The sequence below is a fragment of the Chionomys nivalis genome, chromosome 14 (assembly GCF_950005125.1).
Source record: "Chionomys nivalis chromosome 14, mChiNiv1.1, whole genome shotgun sequence".
Lineage (NCBI taxonomy): Eukaryota > Metazoa > Chordata > Mammalia > Rodentia > Cricetidae > Chionomys > Chionomys nivalis.
The window spans coordinates 70,671,701-70,698,814 of NC_080099.1; the positions used below are offsets into that span (position 1 = coordinate 70,671,701).

The following is a 27,114-nucleotide window of genomic DNA, read 5'->3' on the forward strand; positions in this document are numbered from 1 at the left end:
TACAACCAAATATCATCTCTGGTCACTCTGCCATAGTCTCCCTCCCTGCTTAAACAGCTGCACATCATTACTACAGCTGACTTACACCCCACACATGCAGCTCCACCTATGCTATCATCAGTAGAGCTGGTGAGACACCTGGGAATTCTTAATGGAGAAATTAGGTTTTTAAAAAAGTCTTTTCCATGTTAAGAATGAGGAACAATATTACAATATGGGGGTTAGAGAGATGTCTCAGAGTTAAGAGTACTGGCTGGTCTTCCACAGGACCCAGGTTCAATTCTCACCACCCACATGGCAGCTCACAACTGTAACTTCAGTTACAGGGGATCCAACAGCCTCACACAAACATACATGTAGCCAAGACACCAACGTATATAAATAGCAAAGAATATTATAGTACAGGAAGTTAGGTCTCTTTACGGTTCTACAATGGGTGCTTTGAAAATGGAAAAATTAAATGAAGGGATAACTAACTTGGCTGGGATTGACATATCAATCATTATCAGCTTGGTAATTCATATTTTATCCTTAAAAAAGTAGCTTGATAACTGTACTAAATATGAAAATTTGATAAGATACAAGCTTCAGAAAGACTTACTACTGATAAGATACAAGCATTAGGATGGCTTACTACTGATAAGATACAAGCCTTAGAAAGACTTACTAATAAAAACAAGTTCTCAGACATAGAGGAATTTAGACAAGAATTTACTATACCACTGCGTGATGAAATTGAAGAGAGGTGGCCCTGGGTATTAGACAAACAACCTTAGTTTATCCAGTTCCTATACAAGAACAATCACCAGATGATAGACAACATCAAATGTTATGCACGATGTTACATGGAATGCTATAGAAATATAAGATTTGATGAGATTTAAGAAAGGGGTCATTTCATATGGTATACATTCACCCTATGTGAAGGAGTTGTTAAATTTATGGGCAAATCAGAACAGAATTATCGCTCAAGACTGGAAAGGTATAGAGATATTGAAAGCTGATCTTCAGTTACAATGGAGAACAGGATGAAACAAGGAAACTAGATTAGGGTCATGGAACAATTAAATAGAACTAGAGGTATGGAAATTTCCCAAGATCAGCATCTCAGTAAAGGCTAATATGCTGGGTTGCAAAGGCAGTTTGAATTTGATGATCACACCTTGGCCCAATGTCATCTAACAGCTTTGAATGCTTGGGACAAGGCTGAAAAATCAGGAAACAGATTTGAGTCATTTATCAAAATTATGCAAGGCCCAAAAGAAGCCTTCATTGACTTCAGCTGTAAATAGCACAGTATTTGATACAGGATTCAGATAAATATTAATTGAATCTTTAGCTTTTTAAAATGCTAATTCAAAATGCAAAAGGGTGATTAAACCTTTAAAGGAAAGATCAGAACCAATAGTTGAATGAATTAAAAATACGGTGGATATTGGACCACACACATATAATGCTGCTTTGACAAGAGATGTAATTTCTAAAAATTTCAAAAAAAAATCCTAAAGGTCAGATGTTTTAATTGTGATAAACCGGGTCATCTGAAAATGGATTGTAGGCAAGGCATTTTTAGGAGCAATGCTTTTTCTAGAGATTATCCAAACACAAGCCCCTAGCCTTCTGGACTATGCAGAAGATATGGCAAAGGCCAGCTTTAGAGTAATGAATATAGATCAAAAAGGGTCAGGCAAGGTAACCCTTTGCCATCAGGAAATGCCTTGGACCCAATATCAAATTTGGTTCAATCATACCCTGTAAAAAAAAAAAGCGTATTGTTCTGGATGACAGAAAATCTTCAATAAACAACACAAAATTTTCAGGAGAGATCATAAAACAATTATTTTGGCAAACTTCTGTAAATGATCAAAGACTAAAGTTAAACATACCAAAAAATGGCATTGTAATTGGAGGATGGCTAGACATAGGCACAAATATAACAATAATTTTACCAAGATCTTACCATCCAGATAGGCCTCTTCAAGAAGTAAATATTCAGCTTCTAGGAATCGGAACTCAAGTAAAACAAAGTTCGACAAGGGTTGACTGTAGAGGGTCAGAAGGAAAAGTAGAGAAATTACAGTCATTGTGTGGCTACCATAGTAATAAATTTATAGGGACATGATTTGTTACAGTAATAGAAAACGCAGATTAACATTCCTCCAATCTCAGAAACAAACCATTAAATAAAGAATGCTCCTGAGAGAAATATTAAAAGGAATTATCAAGAATAGTCACCAATTATCCAGGTTTTACATAAGCAGGGCACAACAGCTGGTGATCTTTCAAAGGTACTAACAGACCTACCTTTGAAATGGTTAAATAAAAAACCTGTCTGGGTGGAACAATGGCCTTTGACATCAGAAAAATTACAAGATGGTACTGGAACAGCTAAATGCTCAACATATTGAAGAATTGATCAGTCTCTGGAATTCTCCAATTTGTCATTAAAAAGAAATCTGGAAAATAAAATCATGGTAACAGATCTAAGCTATTAACAAGGTGATTCAGCCAATGGGCTCTTTACAACCCAGAATTCCCTTGCCTTCTTTATTACCCCAAGGAAGGTCTATTATAATGAAAGTGTATGATATTTATGCCCTGGAAATACTGAAGCATGCATGAGCAGCACGTATATGGTGATTCTGTTGAACTTACCCATATTGGGTTTTATAGTCTAAGTTGATGAGGACCACTGACAAGGTCTCTTCCTCAAGAGGGCACCAGATCTCATTACAGATGGATGTGAGCCTAAACTTCCTGCCTGGCTACCGGCCAATCAGCATTTGATTAAACCAATACAAGTGACAAATGTTTACAGGGTACAAGAGATTTATCCCACAGTATTCCTCCTAGTTTCTTCTAGTTTTCTTTTTTTTTTCCTAGTCTGAAAACTTTCTTTCAGGAGCCTTGAAGCAATGAAAAAGAAACACACAAGCATTATCTCTCATTGATCAAAAACACATTCTTAGGGTAAATGATAAGGAGTTGAGCCATTGCCATGGAAACACAAGGTTCCAAGGCTACAAAAGTAAGACCATGACCAGAGAGGGAGCACTGTGTTCAGTGACAAACTTTGAGACATACGTCTATTGTCATCACACTGGCATATTGGCTGAGGCTGCTTGTTCATTCCTGGATTCCCAGACCCCCGAAATAACCACACAGAAAACTGTATTATTTGAATCACTGCTTGACCAATCACTTAAGTATATTACTAGCTAGCTCTTACATCTAGAATTAACCCATTTCCATTATTATTTTATATTTTACTACAAGGTTCATGGCCTACTGACAAGGTTCCAGCTGGCAGCTCGTTTCTTTCCCCTCTGGTGGCTACATGACATCTCTCTGACTCCACCTTCTTTCTCCCAGCATTCAATTTAGTTTTCCCCGCCTAGCTCTGTTCTGTTCTGCACAGGCTCAAAACAGCCTTTTTATTAGCAGCACATATACAGAAGGACCTCCCAGTCCATTTCCCCATTTCTGTTTAAATAAAAAGGAAGGTTTTAACTTTAACATAGTAAAATTACATATAATAAAACAGGTATCAAGCAAGAACTACAGTTACAATATTTATATCTATTTTATCATAACTAAGAAAAACTGTAATTATAAATATCTATTCTTCAACTCCATCAAATACTCCAGAAGGATATAATATTACCTAAGTAAACAGAAAGTGCATTGTAATCAACTTCCAAAACTCTAGAATTGACAGAGACATCTTGCTGCCTGGACAGCCACCCAAAGTTCTTCTGTGACATTTGAGCATCTATCTTCAGCCTACAGGCCCAAAGTATCTAGCAGACATTTCCATGAAGCAAGAAATTTCAAAGACAGTTCTGACTGTATTGGCAGTTCATCAGTCGCTTTTTTTTCTGTCTCCTGCAAAATGTCTAGCAGACTCTTTCATGAAGCAGGAACTTCAAAGGATCATCTCACCTTTGGGCAAGTTCAGCAGTCATTTTTCTGTAGGTCCTACATGTCCAATTCATACAGCATACCATCAAACAGTTTAAGCAAGAGGAGTTTCTTGCCCAAATAGCTAACAAACTCCATAAGAAGCTTCTTCAATGCCCATCTTCCTCTTGAAGTAATTGGTGTTGCTAGGGGCAAATATGTCTCATTGTCATGAAAAGTCGTTAGTTCTTAAAACATTTTAAATGCTATATTCTGAAAGTCTCTGAAAGATCTGAAGAATACCTATCTAACTGGAATATATATCTATATATCTAGGAAACCTAACTCACATAACTACAAGCTTGACTATTATAGATGATTATCTATTAACCAATTATTTCTTAATTATACATTATATTTTTAAATGAGCTGCACAAACACAATACCTTAATCAAGATCAGATTATATATATATATTATATATATATATACAAAACTGACCTTAAATTTGTATCCATAAACCAAGATTTATACCAATGCAAATCTCTATTGCATATCCCCCTTTAAATGTAAAGAAACATTTATAAACAATATTTGGAAATATGGTTGTAGTTCTCTCCAAACTGCTTCCTGCTTTTTGTTGAGCAAAGTAATTTTTTTCAGGGGGTGGTTCACAGCGACCTTTCAGGAGGCCTTGGTCTATCAAACCACATTAGTCTGAAAGGATTCCACAGGTTCTCATCCTCTGTGGAAACAAAAGAAGAACCTCTTTTCCAAAGCAACATATCCTTAGAACCAAATTTTGAAGTCAAGAAATCTTTAGCCGGGCGGTGGTGGCGCACGCCTTTAATCCCAGCACTCGGGAGGCAGAGGCAGGCGGATCTCTGTGAGTTCGAGCCCAGCCTGGTCTACAAGAGCTAGTTCCAGGACAGGCTCCAAAGCCACAGAGAAACCCTGTCTCGAAAAACCAAAAAAAAAAAAAAAAAAAAAAAAAAAAAAAAAAAAAAAAAAGAAATCTTTAAAATATTTATGTTGGTTTATCTTAGCAGTCCCTAAAATCAAATGTCTCTCTGCAGTCAAAAAATTCAAAGAACACACAATAATAGACACAATCCAGACTCTGTGTATATTCCATCTATATGTGGCTTATTTGTTTTTACTCTATTACTTCTTAATATCAATTTTATTATCTACTCTTTTAATCTGTGACTGACTGTACTCTGTCTCTTTAAAGACTTGTTTTTTATGAACTGTTTACTTTTTTAATAACTCTCTTTACTCTTTTTCTTCTGTCTCCCAAGCCTACATACATTTATCAATACTGTGATGCATTTAGAGGTCATTTTCATCTGAATCTCTTTATTGCATATCTGTAATCCTTTTCTGACCAGGACTGCTTTTTTTTTATGCTAAGCAGGCCTGGCTAGGGCCAACATAGCCCTGCTTGCTTGCTCTGCCAGTCCAGCATGGTAGAGGCATGTTCAATGTCTCTGCAAGCCATGCATACTGCCCCAGTTCCAAGTATGCAGCGGGTCTATGTTGAGCCATTAAGCAGTTTGTAACATGCTGCTCACAGACCCCATTTAAATGTACCACAGCCAGACCTCCTAAAAGTCAGAGCCAGTTGTGCTGGTGAACCAGGAAACTGCCATTTTAAAACCACGTGGTTCTTTTTTTCTGCTACTGCTGAACCAGGAAGACCTCTCTTAAAGGAGCTGTGGCACACTGCCCAGAAACAGAGCATGAAGCTGTGTTAAACTTTGGGGTTTTTTTGGGGACTAGAATTCCTTTCCAAGCTTTCTCATGTTTTACATGGATTTAGATAGCACATGTTGAAGTCAATCTGTTGTAGGGGGCACTTGTTTGTTTTTTGCCGCTCAGCCCCAAAATAATCACACAGAAACTATTTTACTATTAATGTCAACTGTTGTAGGATTGGCATTCTCTTCTTAGGGTGCTTTGTGTTGCAACCTTGGACATCTGCACCTCTGACCTAGTACACAGCTGTAGGGTTTTAAACTTATGATCTATTTACAAAAAGCCTTTAGCCTAGCTTGAACTTTCTCTGAGGTAAAAGTGAGCTAATTGTGTGCAGTTAGTGATCAAAAGGAACAAAGCAGACTTTTAAGTGTCTACACTCATCATTGATATAGTTATGAAGCATGTCCTAGTATATTTTCTATATATCAAAATTATGTAGCTAAATGAAAAGTCATCTTCCTGACTACCCACCAATATGTGCCCATAATATTGTGATGTAATCATGAGATTACATATACACATCACATGGGATTACACACTACAATTCAGGTATTGGGGAGACACCAAGCTGGCTTTAGCAAATGCGACCAACAGTTTCCAGAGTCAATGGTTCTGCAGGCATTGCCTGGACAGGATTAGCCTCCATCAGAGTCACTTGGTAGCTTGACATTGGAATTGTCAATTCCATATGCTGTGTATTTCCATGGCCTCTGATACTTCATAAACAGAAAGAGGTAAAACAACCCCCACACATAGATTGCCCATGCTCTGTTAACTTAAAATTTTTTAATGTTAATGAGAAAGGAACAACAACTGTGGAGAGACATTGTATAGTAGAAAAAATGAATTAAATCAGTATGTATACTTCAAAGATGTGTTAACCTCAGAATGTAAACCAAGATATGTGTTACATTTGGAAAGAAGTTTGCTTTTGTTCCACGGGGGAAGAAAAACTATGTAAACATCAAGATTGATAAAGATTAGATTCTTATAGAATTAGGAGTGTTGATCAAACAGCATGGCGTTCAATCCATATTAACTCATAAGGCTAGAAAATGTCTTTCATTTGATCAGATATAACCTGCCAAAAAGGGAAACTCCCAATGTTAGGGTTGGGGCAGGGTTTTGTTTTTGTCTTTCTAGGAGAAAAGAAACATCCAACTAAAGAATCTGAAAATCCTTGAACATAAAAGACATCTAAAGAGAAAGGATAAAACATTCACAGAAAATGTTTCAAAAGAGTAAATTTGCTTAATGGTATAGCACATTTCCAACAGAAAAAAATTATGAATCTTCCCAAATGTTTGTTTCTGCTATTCTCAATAGGCATATAAGGCAAATGGTCTTTCTGTAGTCCTAACTCAATAAAAAATTAAAACTAGCTTTGCAGTTGGGGCATGACTCTCTCCTTCTCTAAACCCAAGCACGTTTGTTAAAGTAAAACTCAAAGTCTCTGTCTCATGTCAGAAGAGCCACCTGATATGGGACAAAAGAAAATCAAAATTAAAGGACTATTCTATTGTCAGTAATCTCATAATTCCCTGGTTTTGTTTTATTTTGAGTCTTTATAACTTTTGTTAAGTTATAAATATTATCTCAAAATTTATAAGATTATATATATATATAAACATTCTATCATGATATTAATGGTCACATAGAGTACTAATTCTACAAATAAACTTCATCTTGCTTCCTGTAGGTAATTTCATACCTTCACTGTTGCTTTAATGGAATCCTTTGCGGAGCTCAACCTTACACCCAGTGACTGGATACAGCTTTGCAGGGCTTGTCTTTGGGGTGGGGGGGGAGATTATTTGTTATGGAGAAGTGAAATGCAGGAAAATTGCAAAAATACCGCACTGTGTAACACCACTGCAGGTTTTCCCCAGCATAACCTTGACGTGTTAACCAACGCAGGACAGTATGCTGGCTTAGCAGCACAGATTGCTTATGACTCTGCTGTTTATGCTCAGATAGCTGCCGTGGTCATCAAAGCTTGGAAAGTTTTACCTAATAAAGGAGCAAGGGAACAGCTTTCTAAGGTCCTTCAACATCCCTCAGAACCTTATCCTGAGTTTATTGACCACCTGCTACAGCTGGGAAGATGCATTTTGGGGATATGGACTCAGCTATGCCTGTCATAAAGCAATTGGCCTATGAAAATGCTAACAAATACTGTCAAGAGGCTATACGCCCCCAAAGAACAGGAGTTTAAATGACTATGTCCGGTTATGCAGGGACATTGATGGCACTCACGTGATGGGACAGGTAATTGTTTCTGCCCTTAGGGGGAGTCAAGGTGAAGCTAGGTCAAGGATTGTTTTCAATGCAGACTATCAGGACACACCAAAAGAAACAGCCCTGCAGGTAAAGCAAACATTAATCAGTCCAGGGGAAATCCAGGTGTTTGCCCAAAATGTCAAAAGGGGGCTCATTGGGCTAATGACTGTCACTCTAAAACTGACATTCAAGAAATCTCATCCCCATGTCAGAAAATGGAAGAAGGAGGGGCCTGCCCCAGGCCCCCCAAATACAAGTTACAGGGCCATGAGCAGACCAGCAGTTCCCATCAGATTCATTCCTCAAAGAAACGCCTCACTGTCAACGACCTTGTCCGAGGAGCACAGGAAGTGCAGGGCTGTACCTCTGTACCTCTGCCCAGGCAGTATTGACCCCACAAATGGGAGTTCAGGTACTGAGGACTGGAGTATATGGACCTATTCCAGAGGGTTCAGTAGGTATAATCTTGAGTAGAAGTAGTTTAGCACTTAAAGGAACTAAAATTTTACCAGGAATTATAGACTGTGATTATACTGGAGAAATTAAAATCATGATTGAAGCTGGGCAGGAGTCCTTGCCATCCCCCAAGGAGCGAGAACAGCTCAACTGGTGCTTTACCCGTGTTTCGCTCTACTAATCCATTCTGTAAACAAGAACGAGGGGACAAGGGGTTTGGCTCCACAGGATTCCCTGGCGCTTTTGGGGTTTCTAGTTTAGAGAACAGCCCCACACTTACCTTAACAATTAACGGGAAAAGTTCTAAGGTCTTACAGATACAGGGGCTAATAGTTCTGTAATTGCTGTGTGTGGCCCGCATTACAGGGGGTAGGGACGGCCAGTTCTCCAGAGTGCAGTACCCAATATTTAGATTGGAAGGATAAAGAAGGCCATAAGGGGATTTAAAGCCATTTTTCCTGGAACACCTTCCTCTCAATTTGTGGGGAAGAGATGTTTTGAAAGCTATGGGAGCAGTTCTGACCATTGAACTTGTGCAGTGCATGTTAACAAACCAGGGCTTTGTCCCTGGTCAGGGGTTGGGAAAAGATCTGCAGGGAGACATGCAAATTTTAGCAGACTATAAAATAATACAACAGTTACCTGGACAGCATGCAGGGTTAGGAAATTTTTTCTTAGGAGCCATTGCAGAGCAGCCAGAAAGCATTCCTAAACCTGTATGAATAGAGCAATGGCCCCTAAGTAAGGAAACTTACAGGCTGCTAATACCCTGGCCCAGGAACAGCTAGAGGCAGGACGCATAGTGCCATCCACTTCTCCCTGGAATACTCCTATCTTTGTTATTAAGACAATGTCTGGTAAGTGGAGGCTGCTGTGAGATCTTAGAGCAGTAAATGATTGTATGGAAATAATGGGGGCTACTCAACCTGGCTGCCTCAGCCTGCGGGAATTCCTGCAGAATACCATCTTTTAGTTATTGACCTGAAGGATTGGTTTTTACCATTCCTTTGCAGCCAAAAGATTCTAGATGATTTTTAAAAATTGCTTGGAGACCTCAATTTGGTCCGACCCAGTCTGGGAATTCCTATGGGAGTCTTTTTTTTTTTTTTTTTTTTGGTTTTTCGAGACAGGGTTTCTCTGTAATTTTTTTTGGTTCCTGTCCTGGAACTAGCTCTTGTAGACCAGGCTGGCTTCAAACTCACAGAGATCCACCTGCCTCTGCCTCCCGAGTGCTGGGATTAAAGACGTGCGCCACCATCGAACTGGCGGCCGGCAGCCAAGGGGGGGGGGGGGGGTCCTAAAACCAAACGTTGGGTGCCAGGTGAAGGCTCAATCATAAACAATCCCACACCAGTTTGGAATTGTGATTAATAGGGTGGTATTTATTTAAAGGGGAATAAACTTACAGATCACCGTCCCAGACAACAGCCCTCTGCGCACGCAATTAGGAAGAAGTCTAGTAGCCGGAACCGGAGCAGGAAGTAAAGAGAGAGAGGAGGGAAGTAGCCGCTTTTTTTAAAGGGAAAGATACCACGCCCCAATGGGCTGGTATCTCGGCGGCTATTGGCTGGAGGTGCGGAAGGACCTCCCGCAACAGTGCAGGTGCACAGAGGTCAAGATCTCTCACTGAAATGGAAAGCCTACCAAAGATGACTGACCCATAAGCCCCAGGGATCCATTAGTCTCTGCCTACACATCCTATAATTAAAAACATGCCTGTCCATATTTTCACATGGATTTTAGGGATCAAATATAGGTTTTTCTGCTTGCTCCAGCAACTCACTGACTGGGCTGTTTTCCAGCCCTGGCTGGAGATTCTTGTGTGGTTTTGCAGAGATATCTGGGACCAGAGTCATGGACAGGTCAAGTTGAGTGAAACATCCATGAAGGTTTCTTTACTCAGATGACTGGCACCTCAGCTGGGTTATCTGGGGGCTGGCTGGGTATTTCCCTCAAAATTAGAAGCCTGAACATGGGGTCAGTCTGAGCTTTCTAATTGAGCAGAAGGTCTGAGAAGGACTTCCTACATGGCAGCTTTCTTTCCATCAGCTTGTGTTTCAAAGGCCAAGTAAGCAGCTGCAAGGCTTCCTAATGAAATCATAATCTTCAGGGGAGACCACCCCAGTGTGAGTCAGCCCTGGAGTGCAATCACTGCAAGTCGAAGAGACTCCTTGACAAGAACAAAGCTGTGGAGACAAGTCAATGTGGCCTGTTGGAAGACACTGAACAAGAATGAGTCTCTGAGAAACCATTAAATGGGGTGGTTTGCAGATCTGTCTAGCCATATGAGTGCCCATTCATCTCTTCCCCATCCTGAGCCAGGAATTCATTCACCTCAAAAAACAGTCAGCATTATGTACCTGCCACCAGAAAGGTCTTTAAAATAAATTCCCAAATCAACAATCCAAATCCCCAATTCCCTCTCCCTCTCCAGTCTGTCTGTATGGCCCAGGAAAAGGAGGAAGCATCTAGAATGTTAACACTGTATTTAGGCCAGGTTAGACATTGCTTGTCAAACCCTGAGAGTAGCTTACATCCCCAGCTTTAGACACCTGACCACAGTCAATTCTAGGGCAAGAGGAAATTGCCTTGGGCAAGGCCAGAAGCAATCAAGCCTGTGTCAGCACTGTCGGCTTTGTGTATTTCTCCAGGGTTGGAGGAACAGTGTTGGAGACTGTGGACTCTCAGATCCTGAATTTTCTATGACCCCTTGCCTACCAGTAAACAGCTTGTTTTCCTGTGCTTGCATCTGTTCTGAGCATGAGACCCTCATGAGTTCCTGATTGCAGGGGAGTGGTTTCTGGTGGACTTGCAGCTAAAAAATCCTGAGAGCTAGGGTGTGGTCATTAGCCAAAGAGAGCCCTATCAAAGCTGCCCCAGAACACAATAAAAGTAGCATTCTTGGGGCGGTCTTATTTCAAGGACTACGTGTGTGTGTGTGTGTGTGTGTGTGTGTGTGTGTGTGTGTGTGTGTGGTAGACAGGTGGTACTGTACTTCACAGCTCACTGATAAAGCACACACACACTGTGAACAAGCACACATATTCAGTCCTCAGGAGCCCAAACCAAAGCAAAACCTCTCCAAATCCCATCCTCTAAGACATAGGACTTAAGGTATTTCCTATGATTATAAGCAAAGTGACATGGAGCCAGTACCCTAACAAATTTGTCTCAATTCTCCTTTTTATAATATATTCAATACAATGTGCTCATAAATTGCATCAACACACCCTCATCTTAACAGATCCTATTGGTTTCCAGATAGCAAACAGATACAATAGCCCAAAATTTGTAAGGTTAACATCAGGATTTTTTTTTTTTATTGAAAAAAAATTTTCCGCCTCCTCCCCGCCTCCCATTTCCCTCCCCCTCCTCCCGCCCCTCTCCCCCTCCCCCCACTCCTCTTCTCCTCCCTCTCCAGTCCCAGGAGCAGTCAGCGTTCCCTGCCCTGTGGAAAGTCCAAGGTCCTCCCCCCTCCATCCAGGTCTAGGAAGTTGAACATCCAAACTGTCTAGGCTCCCACAAAGCCAGAACCTGAAGTAGGATCAAAACCCCGTGCCATTGTCCTTGGCCTCTCGTCAGCTCTCATTGTCTGTCATGTTCAGAGAGTCCGGTTTTATCCCATGCTTTTTCAGTCACAGTCCAGCTGGCCTTGGTGAGCTCCCAATAGATCGGCCCCACTGTCTCAGTGGGTGGGTGCACCCCTCGTGGTCCTGACTTCGTTGTACATGTTCTCCCTCCTTCTGCTCCTCATTAGGACCTTGGGAGCTCAGTCCGGTGCTCCAGTGTGGGTCTCTGTATCTATAACATCAGGATTTTCATAATTTTTTAAAAAATGCTGCAAGATCCCCGGCACCAGTAGGCAGCAGAAGTGCTATAGGTCCCAAATGGTGGTAGCAGGCCATGTGGCGGCAGACAATGGGCCCTGGGAGCAGCTAGTCCCAGGTAGAGACAGCTGCTGGTCCCTGAGCAGTGGCTGGTCCCAGGCAGGAAGACACATGGCGGGCGGGCAGGAGACAGAGACATGGATGCAGAGTGAGGTTGAATATTTATTCAGGGGGTTATGGAGGGGGAAGGGGGAAGGTGGGGCAGAGAGAGAGACAGAGACAGAGAGAGAGAGAGAGAGAGAGAGAGAGAGAGAGAGAAAGAGAGAGGAAGAAGGAGGAGGAGGAGGAGGAGGAGGAGGAGGAGGAGGAGGAGGAGGAGGAGGAGGAGGAGGAGGAGAAAGAGAAAGAGACAGAGAAGGGGGCAAGGGGAGAAGTGGGGAGAGAGGCAGAAGCAAAGCTGCCTCTCCAAGAGGAAGATAAAAAAGAGAGCAAGCTCAGGCTGGAAGCTGAAGATCAGCCTGCCTCAGCGGATGGGGGAGGGAGTGGGCGTGACTTGTCTCTTAAAGGGACCAGGGACCAAAACCATAACAAGGATACCTTCTGTGGTTTAGCTTTTAACCTTGAAACAATGTTAACTAAGAAAGTTCTCTTTGCCCTTTGTTGTTGTTCACATGTGATACAAAGACATGGTACAAAATTTTAAAGGTATTTAATGCCATCAATTCTGCTTTTCAGATGTAGCCACCTATTTTCAGTCTCTGTAATCATCTGCTCCTTTCCCTTTGTATTTTTCTGAAATGTATTTTTTTAGGTAGATTTTCTATATTTTAGTAGACTTCAATAAAATATGGTATATTGTGATGATATTTTGTGATCTAACAAAGCTTGCCTGAAGATCAGAGTGTGGAGCTAAGCCACTAGTTAACCATAGAGGCCAGGCAGTGGTGGCACACACCTTTAATCCTATAGAGGGATCTCTGAGTTCAAGGCTGCTCTGGGCTACACAAAATTGGCCCAGTCTCAAAAAGAAACAAGCCAGGTGGTGATGGCTCACACCTTTAATCCCAGTACTTGGGAGTCACACACCTTTAGTCCTAACACCAGGAAAGCAGAGACTGGAGGGATATGGCTTGGCAGAGAGGGGAACAAAAGGTGGAAGGAGACAGGAGTTCATTGAATTCAGTCTGAGCATTTGTTGAGACAGAGCATTTAGAGAGATAAGAACTCTTGTAGCTGGCTGCTCTGCTTCTCTGATCTTTCAGCTTTCACTCCCCTCATATCAAACTCTGAATTTCTATTTACTAAGACCAATTACAAATTGTATAACATATACTACACAAAATATGTAGTGATGTGTTTCTATTTAAATCTTGCCTCTCATTAAATCTTAGGATGTTCTGATCTTGAACCAGCATTCAGGAGGCAGAGGCAGGAGGACTGTTGCAAGATCTGGATCACCCAAGTCTACCAAGTAAGTTTCAGGTCTTCCAGGGCTACTTAACAAAAAAAAAAAAAAAAAAGAAAAAGAAAGAAAGAAAGAAAAAACCCTGCCAAATTAAATAAATAAAAAGTTTTTTTAGCCTTCCAATTAGTAATAGACCTTTTTGTGTGGTTTATGCCCTTACAGTGAGTTTAAGTTGTTTTTTTTTTTTTTTTTTTTTTTATTCTTTTTTAATTAAAATTTCCACCTGCTCCCCGTTTCCCATTTCCCTCCCCTCCTCCCAAATATTGCCCCCTCCCCCCACTCCCCTCCCCCTATCCCCACTCCTCTTCTCCTCCCCCCACACCATTCCCCCTCCCTCTCGATACTGAAGAGCAGTCCAAATTCTCTGCCCTGCGGGAAGACGAAGGTCTTCTATCTACGTCCAGGAAGGTGAGCTTCTAAACAGGCTAAGCTCCCACAAAGCCAGTTCATGTATTAGGATTGAAACCTAGTGTTTAAAAACAAGTTTTTGCTGTTTGACAAATGGTCATTGTGACATTTGTAAGTAAAGTGACGCCTACTGGTGGAGGGAGAAAAAACAGCTCCGTGGGTAAGGGCACTTGATGCTCTTGAAGAGGACTGCAGTTCACAGGGAGGGAGCTCACAACTGCTCCTAACCCCAGCTCCTGAAGCTTAAATGGTCTCCAGATGCACATGCATACACAAAATAAAAAATAAGTCTGAAAAAGACTTGTAACAAAAACACTTTCTTACTGCAATCCTTATTTTTGAATGTCGACTGAAGAGTTGAACTTATTTAAAGATTTATTTTAAGTACGATATGAGTATTATGTGCTCCCTTTAAAACTCATTTATGTGGGATTTCTGTGTGTCTCCACAACTGCTCCCAAATAATATTCAGTATAACATTAATTATAAATGCTCGGCTGATAGCTCAGGGTGGTTACTAGCTAACTCTCACATTTTAAATTAACCCATATTTTATTCACCTTCAGTCACATGGCTGTAGCTTCTTTCAACACAGCACATTCATCTTGCTTCTCTCTTGTCTCTGGAGATTTCCAAGACCTGGCCCTTATTTCTCCCAGCATCCTGTCTTGCTGTCCTACCTAAACTTCCTGCCTAGCTATCAGCTCATCAGCTCTTTTATTAAACCAATCAGAAGACACCTTGGCAAAGACACATCTTCACAGTGTTCAAAAAGACTATCCCATAACACACATGTCAAAATGTTGTCCCTAAGGTAACAATGCTGAGAAGTAGTGAGGCCCTAAAGAGATAATGAGGTGCTCAAGAGGGCTACCCTTTTTCTGGAAGGACTTCATTAATCCTCACAGTTGGAGTTGGGTTTTGTAAAGCAGACTATTTTAAGGCGACCCCTATTTTTCCCCTCTGCACAACCTGCTGTCTTTGTGATGTCTACCACATCTCAGACCCTTGTCAGATGAGGTCTCCGAGTTGAACTAAGATGCCGAGTCTTTGCTCACACCTTTTCTCTAGTCTCCTTCCAACTACAGACTGGAGCTGAGATTTAGAGCTGAGATATAACTTAGTGGTGGGGCAGTTTCATGAGGCTGTAGGTTCAATCCCTAGCACTGAACACAGGAAAAACAGCAAAAACCAGGTGGTTGTTTTCCTACCTCCATAGGAAAACTGAGATGTAACCCAGACTGAATTTTTTGCTCTACTTAAAGCAGCCAACTTAGGAAGCAGAGGGATGGAGACGACAGTACCTTGTTTCCCAAGGCAGAAGTGCCAATGGCCCAAAGCAGAGCTTGGTAAGTATGGTGCTCAACAACATGGAGGAAGGCTTCAAAAAGGCAGGAGTGCTGCCATCCTGGGACCAGTGTCGCAGCATTGGGAGGGGGGCAGAGTCTGGCACAGCCCATGCTGGTCTCCAACTCACTACGTAGAAGGGGATGACCTGGAACTCCTGGTCCTTTCCTGCTTCTACCCCACAAATGCTGAGATTCCAGCAATGGGCCACCATGCCAAATATATGCAATGCTGTAGATTAAAACCAGGGCCTTGTCTCTGCTGGCACTCTGCCCTAGCACTCTGCCCTGGCAGTAATACCAGCTCTTCACCTTTCTAAGGCATTGTTTCTAAATCCCAAGCCTAGTTGTTTGGCCTATGGAAAGATTTCACCCACTGCCAAATGGTATAGGAGTTCTTTCTGTTTGTGTGTCGCTTCCATTGGTTAATAAAGAAACTGCCTTGGCCTAGTTGATAGGGTGGAACTTAGGTAGGCAGAGAAGACAGAACGGAATGCTGGGAAGAAGGGCAGAGAGACAGAAGCCATCGATCTTTGGCCTGAGATGGACAGATGCTGGCTAGCATCTTGCCGATAAGCCACAGTCACAGTACACAGATTAATAGAAATGGGTTAAGTTAAGATGTAAGAATTAGCCATAAGAAACTAGAGCTAATGGGCCAAGTAATGTTTTAATGAATACAGTTTCTGTGTGGTTATTTTGGGTGTAAGCTAGCCAGGCGGCCAGGACAAACAAAGGACTCTCTCCTTATAACAGCCAAATGCTATTACAATACATTTCTATGTACAATATACTCAAAGTGGCTTTTTCTCTTACTCTAAGAACCCTGTGTTGCCACAACTGGTACAACCCTTCCCTTTAGCATTTTTTCTGCAACTTAAGTGTTTTCTCCTCTGTTACCTCTAATTTTGAAGTCTTTGGTATCTTGATCATCAAAGAAATTAGCTGACAGTGAATAAAATCCAGAACTCTCATTTTCTCACCTATAAGTTGTGAGTCATCGTCCTTGTGTTAAAGAAGACTGTAAATGTTCTAACGAGAAAGAGGCTTAGGCATCAAGCAAGGTACAGTGGGGGAGAGGCACACCAGGAATGCAGGTCAGCGGTAAAGCTCTTTTCTAGCCTGCATGAAGCCCTGGGCTCAATTCCCAGCACCACACACAGAAACAAAACAACACACATTGCTGGGCACAGGGGCACAGGCCTGTAATCTGCAGCACCTGAAAGATTCAGACAAGACTGCCACCAGTTTAGCCCAGTCTGTCATCCTGCACAGCAAGACCTGATGCCACACATGAAACCTCCATGCTGCTGTGGTGGCACACACTTCTACGTTCAGCACTTGGGAGACTGAGGCAGGCGCCAGGCTACAGTGAGCTGCATGTCAATCTTGCTATAGGGCAGGGCCTTGTGGCTCAGTGGTAGAGTGCTTTTGATCCCCAGCAACCCATAAAACTGGACATGGTATCAGTACAATCCCTTAAGCTCAGTCTTTGGGAGATGGAAGCAAGAGCATCAGAAGGTGAAGGTCATTCTCAGCTCCATGGTGACCTGGTGGCCAGCCTGAAATACTTTAAGACAAGACTGTCTAGACCAGTGGCTCTCAACCTTCCTAACGCTGAGACCCTTTAATGCAGCTCATGTTATGGTGATCCCCAACCATAAACTTATTTCATTGATACTTATAACTGTATTTTCTGTTACAAATCATAATGTAAATATCTGATATGCAGGATATCTATTGATATGCCACCCCTATTGATATGCCACCCCTATGAAAGGGTCAGTCAACCCGGGTGTCGCAACCCACAGGTTGAGAAATGCTCCTCTAAAGAAACAAAAGCCAAAGAAGCTGAGAGTGAGGAAATCCCGAGAACCTTGTTCAGTGAAAGGAACTGGATTATTCTCATCACCAACCCCAATAAGCTCAATGACCAAGTCAAAGCCAAATAAACTGCTCACTTCCAACCCATCTTATTTCCCTCAAGTGAGAGATCATTGATGCATAATCCTAACTGATTGAACACTTTATTATTTCAAAATTACAGTGCTCCCAACACAAAGAAGTGATGAATGTCTGCAGGAACAGATATGCTAGTTACTGATCTGATTATTATAGATTAGACATGAATTGCCATCTCACACTCTAATCCATAAAATACAACTACCACGTGCTGATGTAAAAATAAGCAACGGATAGCTGGGGGCTGTAGCTCAGCTGGAGAGTGCCTAACAGGCACAAAGCCCTGAGCGGGATCCCTTGCACTGCATAAACTTGATTTCAGCCCTTACCTTCACTGTTTCCCTGCTTACGTCTAGTCATCCTTGTTTCAAATGGCTTTAACTATCCTGACTTCTGTCACGTTGCCACAAACAAGCCTGAGAGAACCTACTTCAGAAACGCTTTCCTGAGTAATCAGCCCGAATCGCCATATGGATACCTGCGAGTTCACAGCATTCATCAACCACATGATTGAATCCTATTTCCGGTTCCTGACCTTTTGAAGACCCAGTTTTCATCTAATAGCCCTTAGCTGTATAAAAGATTCACCGGGAGACTGAAAGTTGAGCATGAGTGTCTGTATGTTGTAATTGATGGGATGTTTCTTCTTTGGATAGTTTTCCTAGGGACGCAAGCCCCGGTGGAATGGAGGATTCTCTGCCTACACAGCACAAGCTCCCCTTCCGCGTCTACTTTGGAATCCGAAACTAGTGCCCGCTTCTCTCCAAACCGCAGCCTCCCGAGTCTACTTGTTCAAGGTCACGGCGGTAGGTGGCATCGGGGGCCGTTTCTTCGCAAAGCTCACGCGCTCCCTCCCGTCTCTCCCGGGACACCGCAGGTCCGCCGCTGCGGGGCGGTCCAGCGCGCGTCTGGAAGGTTCGCGGGTGGGGCGGGGCGGGACGGGCCCCGCCTCCCGGGCCTCCGTTGGCTGAGGCCGCGCTCCTCCCCGCAGGCGCCGCTCCCCAGCATCGCGGATCCCGGCGCTCAGGCAGGCCGGCCTCCGCTGCAGCTGCGCCGCACTCGCGCCATGCAGAGCCTGGCCATGGACCTGCGGGTGCTGTCCCGGGAGCTGGCGCTCTACCTGGAGCACCAGGTCCGCGTCGGCTTCTTCGGCTCGGGCATGGGCTTGTCGCTGATCCTGGGCTTCAGTGTAGCCTACGCCTGCTACTACCTGAGCAGCATTGCCAAGGTGAGCCGGGGGCGGGGGCGACGGAGCGTGGCTGGCTCCGGGGCCCCGAGGGCGCGCGGAGACACTAGCTGCCTGCTGAGGTCCAGGGTCCTGCCACCAGGTTCTCCCGGCGTCCCCTTCCCCGGACCGGCCAGCACAACTGCGGTACTTCGGGAACGACACTGGCGCTCAGTTCGCGTTTCGTCGTGCCCCCTCCTCCCCCGGGATGCGATTGAATGCATCTTGGGACTGTTGTGATTGTGGCTTCTGTGCGTCAGTCTCCGGGGAGACTGAATCAGAGTGCTCGCGCGCGGCCTGCGGGTGGGAGCATTATAAATCCGCTGGTTGCTGGTTCACGGCCGCGGTAAACTTTCTTCTGGACCCCTCACTGATGTTGCTTCTTCCCGCAGAAACCCCAGTTAGTGACTGGAGGGGAGAGTTTCAGCCGCTTCCTCCAGGACCACTGTCCGGTGGTGACAGAAACCTATTACCCGACGGTATGGTGCTGGGAGAGCCGAGGACAGACACTGCTGAGACCCTTCATCACTGCCAAGCCCCTGGTGCAGTACAGGAAGTAAGTGAATGTGTTTTTGACCTATTACCTTCCAAATCACAGATTTTAATTCCCGCTTCCACTTCTAAGTTAATACAGATGTGGTTAACAAAATAAAATGAAAGTAAAGAAAATTGGAAAAATGCGCGCCCACCCACCCACCTCCAGCTGCAGAAAAATACGCTTATGTTGCTCCCGCCTTTTTTCCTAATGGGCAGAATGGAAGTCCTAGCTAATTTCTGGGATGTGAGAAGCACATTGGTTTGGGGGGAGTACTGTTTTCCAATTTGTCCTTGAGGCTCTACAATCGCTTCAGGTTCTGTGTCTCCCCACGAAAGAACTCATAGTAACAAACGCAGGGTTTCTGAAGATAATGTTCTGATGTTGCAGGTGTGGTTGGAGACATATCTAACCAGAGATTTAAATGGTGTCTATTACTAATTTCCCTGAGTCATATGGTCTTTCTGGAGTTCCTTTTCTCCCTGCCAGCTCTACTATTGGGCCCACAATGCTGTGGGAAGTCATTCAAAAAGTAAATTTTGTAGTAATCAGTGAGGGCCTGCATAGTTGAGTCAGAGTTGTAGATAGAACAGAGTTGGCTTACCCAGAATGACCTGTTGGTCTCTGTATTACCTCAATTAATAGGGGTTAAATGCTATGCATTTGAGAGTAATAAAGAAATGATTAATACAATATATGAAGGGCTATGTGTGTGTGTGTGTGATACCAAGGATAAATTCAAAGCCTTGTGCATACTAGGCAGGGACTTTCCACACTCCCTCCCAAATATTTGAAGTTCTTTGACGTTTATTCTTTTTTAAGTTCATTTTAAAAATAATTTATTGGTTTTTTGAACAATTTTGTGCATATATATATATAATGTATTTTGACCACGTTTATACATATACACCCCAATTACCCTGATTTATTCCTTTCTGAAGTTCATTTTTTACCTATTACTTTTTATTGGAACTGCTGGAAATATGGTATTAATTTTGGTAATAGTTTTGTAATGAAAGAAAGTGACTCATAGATACGTATATGTGGATGTGCTAAGTTATTTTGAGATGACCAGATAATGTCATATTTATAGAATGAAAACACCAAGATGCAACTTAAGCACTCCTCAGTAACGCCTTTGAATGGTCATTTTCAGTGAACTCATCAAGACAGCGGATGGAGGCCAGATCTCCCTGGACTGGTCTGATAACAATAGTAGCTCATGTTACACGGACGCCAACACCAGACCCACCATCCTGCTGCTGCCTGGCCTCACTGGGACAAGCAAGGAGTCCTACATCCTGCACATGATCCAACTCAGTGAAGAATTAGGGTACAGGTACCTATGAAAGATTATTTCCCATTTTTCACTTAATTCTTACTGACATAAATATTTCAGAGTGAGCATGGTGGCATAAGCCTTTAATCCCAGCACTAGGAAACAGAGGCAGGGAGATCTCTGTGAGTGCAAGACCAGCTTAATCTTTGTAGAAAGTTCCAGGCCATTAAGGTACATAGAAAAAAACATACCTGTGCCCCTCCCCAAAATTTTCTCCCAGGTGATGTTGCACACCTTTATTCCCAGCACTCGGGAGGCAGAGGCAGGTGGATCTCTGAGTTTGAGGCCAGCCTGGTCTACAGAGCAAGTTCCAGGACAGTCAAAGCTTCAGAGAAACCCTGCCTTAAAAAACATACAAACAAAAAAATAAGATTTTTTCCCCTTAGATGTATGTTTCAAATATACATACACTCACACTCCTTCATGCATAAATTAAGCAATCTCCTAAATTATTACTTCACTCTGATTTCTTTTTTGTCTCCATTTCCCATCTGATCACCTACAGGAAATGACTCTTAGTCACACAACAACTTAGGGTAAATGACAAATGATATTAGAACTACTTGGGCATTGATAGTGTCATTCCCCTCCCGCATTTACCTACCCCTCAAGAGTGTTCTGCAGAGTAGCCGTTCCAAGCTCCTGAGACAGTGTACCGAGTGGGCTCTTGGTCACACTTTGAATTTGGGCCTTACCTTTGTTGATCTTATTTGCCTGGCTCTGATCCCAGTGTGAAAAATGAGCATTAGCTTGTAGTCACCCATCACCTTCCACAGACCATCGGTTCCTTTTGTTGTCCACCTGAATTTGCAGGTGCACATGGCTGATTGCCAGATGATACCACAGCATGTTTAAACAACCATTATTCAACTTGACCACCAGGTATAATTCAGTTTTTCCAAGTGAGTTGGCAGCCTTCCGTTTCAGACTCAGCTCTGGAGGCTTACAGCAAGGCTGCTCTGAACGGTACTGCTTTTTTGTGTGCTGGTCTTCTTTAACTGATGGTGTGATAGATACACTCTGTGACTTGGGTTTAGAGTCGACTCCTTTTTCTAAACTGAAAATGCTCATTTCTATGACACTTCAGTAGAAAGAGGGAAATATCATAACAGAAAATTCTGTTTTAACAAGTTAACTCTGATCTTTTACAGACAAAGCCTATTATGTCCAGAAAATAACATTCTCTCAAAAGCTCAAAGTATTCTTGACTTAGGATTTGCTAAGAAGTAGCAGGAACCCATGGTTATTCCATTTTAAACAACATCCACTTAGATTGAAGCTTGTTTCTAATTTATATCTAAAGCTTGGTCATGCGAAAAAGGTAGGGGTCTAGAAAGCCACCCCCCAGTTCAAGTTTTGAGACAGGATCTCATGTAGGCCAGGCTAATCTCAACATCACTATGTAGCCAAAATGTAGGGAAGGCTTGTGTTGAGGATTATGAGGAGACACAAAGAATCTGAACTTGTACTTTCCTGGAGACCTTGTAAGGAGAAAGCTGTGCCAGTTCATTGTCAGCAGCTTCAAGAACTGGTCAAGGGTGGCCTTGAACTGCTGGTTCTCCTGCTTAAACCTCACAGGGTTGTGATCACACATTTATCAGTACTCTGGGTTCATGAAATTATGGAGACTTAACGCAGGGTCTTATGCACACTAGATTTTAGTGTATTTCAGCCTGAGTGTGATGTGTTCTGAGCTGGATCAGGCTGGCCTTGGCAGGAAGGAAGAGGAAAGAACAAGCTATTGTAAGTAAACTCTTTGGTGACCTTGGGACTTAGTCCCATTTACTTTTAGCTGCCAAGAGTCTCTGGTCTGGTCGAGGAAATGGTTCAGTCATATAGTGCCTGCTCAGTAACCATGAGAACCTGAATCTGGATCCTCAGAATTCACATAGAACACTGAGCACAGGACCTGGAGATATGGGTCAGCAGTTAAGAGCACACATTGCTCTTGCAAAGGATCAGATTGAGTTCCTAGCACCCACGTGGTATCTCACCACTACCTAGTTCCAGATTCTCTTCTGACTTCATGGACACCAGGCATGCAACGTGATATATGCAAACAAACACTCATACACATAAAATAAATATTTTTTCTAAAGAAAGCTGGATAGATATGTGCCTGTATCCCCAACACTGGTGATAATGGAGGAGGTCAAGTCCTGAAACTCACAGGCCACCAGTCTACCCAGATGAATGAGCTTCAGGTCTACTTAGAGACCCTTTTTTGAAAAACTGAAGCAGATAGTAATTGAGGAAAGACCCTCTGCATCAACCTCTTTCTTCTATATACATGTACCCACACGTATGCACCCATAAACACACAAACACAAAGAAATTCTGAGTTTTACAAATAGAGCCTTGAAGCCGGGCGGTGGTGGCGCACACCTTTAATCCCAGCACTCAGGAGGCAGAGGCAGGCAGATCTCTGTGAGTTCGAGGCCAGCCTGGTCTACAAGAGCTAGTTCCAGGACAGGAACCAAAAAGCTACGGAGAAACCCTGTCTCGAAAATCAAAAAAAAAAAAAAAAAAAAAAAAAACAAATAGAGCCTTGAGAGAAACAATTTCAAGTCTCTGACCTAAGTGGGAGAGGCTGTATCAGTTCACTCTTGCCACTGAACAAACCCTCCAAAGGTCAGCTGTTTAAAACAATAGTTCTGCTTAGTCCCAGGGGCTGACAGTTGGGCTAAGGTCGCTAAGTGCAGTCTTAGTCAGGGTTATTTGTGCATATGTGATTAACTGTCAAGACAGCCACATGCTGGGGGACTCTGGGACCACTCAGCTCTGCTGTCATCATGCGTCATCGACGCTCAGGCTCACACTGGGCTGCTCTTTCGGTGGAATAGGGTTTACTGAAAGTAAAAATCAAAGCTGTCAGGGCCTCTGAGGCCCAAACTGAGAACTCCTCCAGTGTTACTTCTGTGGTCTACTGCAGGGCAGATGAGATGGTCATCCCAGGTCCTGAGCAGGAATTGCAGACTCCTACAGAAAGGATGGGGAGTTTCAAGACCACTGACGTAAAACGTAAATCCGAAACTGAGTCCTGAGGGCGTGGCCGGAATCTAGCCGGTGACAGGGCTTGAGGAAGGCTCTGGGCTTCAGGGTTCCACCTGGACGCTCATGTTGGGACTGCTACTTAGAGTGATCCCAGAAGTTAACTGAATTGTCCTGCCGTACTTCCCTCTCTGACATCAGAGAATTTAGTTGTGGTGTATATAGTACTTAACTGCACACACTGGGTCTTTCGAAAGTGTTTTTCTTCTTTCTGTTGTGTTCCAGTCTGACCAGAGTAGTAACTGTTTTATAATTTAGAAGCATAAGGCACATCTTACTTCGGGAACATGTGGACATCATGTCTTTTACAGTGTTTTGTCGACAGAGATGAACATTCATACGATGCAGACAGAGATAAACATTCATACGATGCAGACAGAGATGAACATTCATACGATGCAAAGGAGGCAGTTCCACTCATTATTCTGTATAAAAGAGAGGACGTGGGACTGGGCATGAGTTCTGTCAGGGCAGCAGGGAACTGATGCTGTCTGGTAAGATGCTGAGTCTTGAGAGAGATCCTAACTACAGCCTATAGATAAATGAAGCCAAAGGATTTATGTATGGCCGATGTAAACACAGTCTTTTCCACTCACTCAAATCAACGACTGACGGGAATGAAACTAGGCCAGAGTTTATGTAAGGTAACTATGTGCAAAGGTGTTCTAACTAGGTCAAAGGTGAACAGTCTCGGATAGAGAACATTTAACCTGCTTATAGTGGCCATCTTCACAGCACTATGGTTGCAAACTGTCCTCTTGGAGGAGACTGTTGTTGAGCCAGATAAATTCTTTCCAATTTTATCAATCTGTTGAGACAAACGTTTCCTAGAGGGCACATAACATAAGAAAGGTCTCAAGGTTTATAGAAAAACATCCCATGAACATAGGAAAAGGATAGTTCCCTCCAATACAAAAAGTTCTTTTTCTTTGAGCCAGGGTCTCACTTTGTAGCCTAACACTCAGTGTGTTGTCAAGATTGCCTCAGTTGTTCCAGTGCTACAAGTGATTGATAGGTATTATCTCCATGTGCTGCTCTGCCTCCTCCTCTTCCGCTTCTTCTAAAATTTACTTCTCTTTCATTTGCATTTATGTTTCACCTGATGTATGTCTGTGTGAGGGTGTCAGATTCCTAGAAACTGGAGTTACAGATGATTGTGAGTCACCATGTGGGTGCTGGAAGTCAAATCTGGGTCCTCTGGAAGAGCAGCCAGTGCTGGTAACTGCTGAGCCATCTCCCTGGCTCCCATGCTGGCTTCTTTAAAAGTCTCAATTTAGTCGTTGGGGAAATGACTCAGATGATAAAGATCATTTACCATTCAAGTAATGAGGACCTGAGCTAGAAACCCTCAGGACCATGTTAAAAACAAACAAAAAGCCAGATGCCACAGGCATAGCACAGGTGTCTGCGGTCCTGTGACTCCTCCCAGAATATGGGAATAGAGAACCCCAGAACAGGAGAGCGTGGTCCAGCTAGCCTGGCATGCAAAACAGAAAGAAATGACAGAGAGACCCTGTTTCAAACAGAGTAGAATTTGTAGACTGACCTCAAGGCGGCCCTTTGGCCTCCATGTGCACACTGTGGCCCACACAGACTCATGCTCATCCAAACACGTCAAGTCTCTCTGTGACTTTAATCCTTGCAGTCTGCTCAAGGGACTGAGACAAGAGCATCACTTGAGTCTAGGAGTTTGGGGCCATTCCTGAGCAATATCATGAAACAGTCATCAGGAAAATGAAGTCTTTAAAAATAAAAGAACCTACATGTAGTAGCATAGCCTCATAGGTAGTATTTTATACCTGAATATATATCCTATTTTCTTAATTTTTTTCCTTTCTTTGAATTGATTTCCTGGGCTGAAACACAAACCAGGAGGGACAGTGACCCTGATTAGGTCTGGGTCAGCTTTCTGCCTTGGCCTTTTCGGTCATTTGTCCTTATGCTCCGCCCCCCAGCTAATATTAAAGAGTGACTTGCCCAGAATTACGTAATAACAAGCTCGTTGGAATCTAGGTCAGTCATTAAGTATTTTGTGCTGTGCAGTATCAGAACCTATATTCCCTAGGAAGCTGTGGTCTAGTTGGAGTGACAGCATGTGCAGAAAGAGGGAAGTGTGCAGTCTGCAGGTGACAGAAAACCCAAGGGGTATCTCAGTGTTAGAGCACTTGGCTTAGCGTTTGAGAGGCCCTAGGATGTATCCCCAGCACCAAAGGAAGGCACACATGTCTTTGTCGTGAAAGTCCAGGAGACAGTCACAGCTTGTCTGGTGTACATCAGTACCCAGAGCCCAGAGCCCAGGCACTGTGTGTGTGCGTGCGTGCGTGCATGCATGAAGATACTAGAGGACAGTCCTGGTTGTTGTTTCTCAGGCACCATCCATGGTTTTTTAGTTTTGTTTTGTTGTTTGCTTAGAGCTTGGCAAATAGGCAAGACTGGCTGACCAGTGACCCCAAGAAGCTGCCTTTCTCTGTCATACCCCCCATACACAAGGGTTACAGGTGTTCTCTGCTATGCCTGTCTATATATGGGACTCTGAACTCCTGCTCACACAGTGAAGACTTTACCCTCTGAGCCCCCTCCCCGGCCCCATCACTGTAGGTCTGAGCTCCTGATCGCACAGTGAAGACTTTACCCTCTGAGCCACCTCCCTGGCCCCGTTACTGAAGCTCCAGTACCCAGAAAATAAAAGGAGAGTAGAAAACACGTTAGCATGCTTTAAGGTGCACGGCTGAGGACTGAGGGCTCAGTTAGTGCTGGTGTGCTCACTTCACATATGTGGGGCCCTGGATTTGATCCCCAGAAACTTCCCTAATGTGTTGTCATTTCATCCAGTGTCCTCAGAGGAGCCAGCACAGAAGCTGGGCATACACTTGATAAGTCTGCCCAGAATGGGAGGGAGGGGGAAGCTGAGTCTTTTTAATTTTGTTGGGAATTTTCAGCATTAAGACTTCTGTTTGAAACATATTTCACTGCTTTTTTTTCCCTACTTAGAGAAAGCACTGTTTTTGTGGTTTGGTCTGACAGGACAATGGCCTTTTATTCACTGCAGAACCCACTTGTTGGCCGCAAAGAGAGAGACTCATTTGGGAAATGGTTTAAATAAGGTTAGAATTTGACTGCTTTCAAGTGTATCTTTACTTCTGTTTGGGATTTTTGTAGGGGTGTAGTGACCATGATATCATAGATTTTAATAATAAGCCACGTTTCCAGCATCATTAGACATACCTTGGGGGCAATCTGTAGATTCCTCCAAAGGAGGAAGAATGAGAAAAACCAGATTAAGAAGGATGGAGCTGTTGAAACAACAGTTAGTTCTGACTGCCTCCTCCATTTTAGATTAGAAACGATTTTAAGTTAGCATCAGAAACTTTTTATCTTGATAACTCACTTTTTGTATAAATAATATTTTTAAGTGTGAAAAATAAGGTAATTATAACTTATTGTTCTCGAGACTAGCTAGGTTAAACATATTAGAAAACACCGATGAAAAGTTTGGATTGTGAAATGATAGACTAGAAGAATAATCATGGTGGACCCTGACAAGTGGCCCATTGTTAGAT

At 43.1% G+C, this 27,114-nt stretch overlaps 1 protein-coding gene across 3 annotated transcripts in view; it reads left to right on the plus strand.

The window, feature by feature from the left end:
* The first annotated feature begins 18,051 nt into the window (after positions 1 to 18,051).
* The window catches only part of Abhd3 (abhydrolase domain containing 3, phospholipase), a 50,235-nt gene continuing 41,172 nt past the window's right edge, over positions 18,052 to 27,114 (plus strand). The window contains exons 1-4 of one of the 3 annotated variants that reach the window (XM_057789271.1): positions 18,052 to 18,210; positions 18,396 to 18,632; positions 19,022 to 19,185; positions 20,321 to 20,503. In XM_057789271.1, coding sequence (XP_057645254.1) covers positions 18,471 to 18,632; positions 19,022 to 19,185; positions 20,321 to 20,503 — 509 coding nt within the window. In that variant the 5' untranslated portion in view covers positions 18,052 to 18,210; positions 18,396 to 18,470. Of the gene's footprint in view, positions 18,211 to 18,359; positions 18,633 to 19,021; positions 19,186 to 20,320; positions 20,504 to 27,114 lie in introns of those variants that run through there. The other 2 variants (XM_057789273.1, XM_057789272.1) reach the window with 2 other exon arrangements.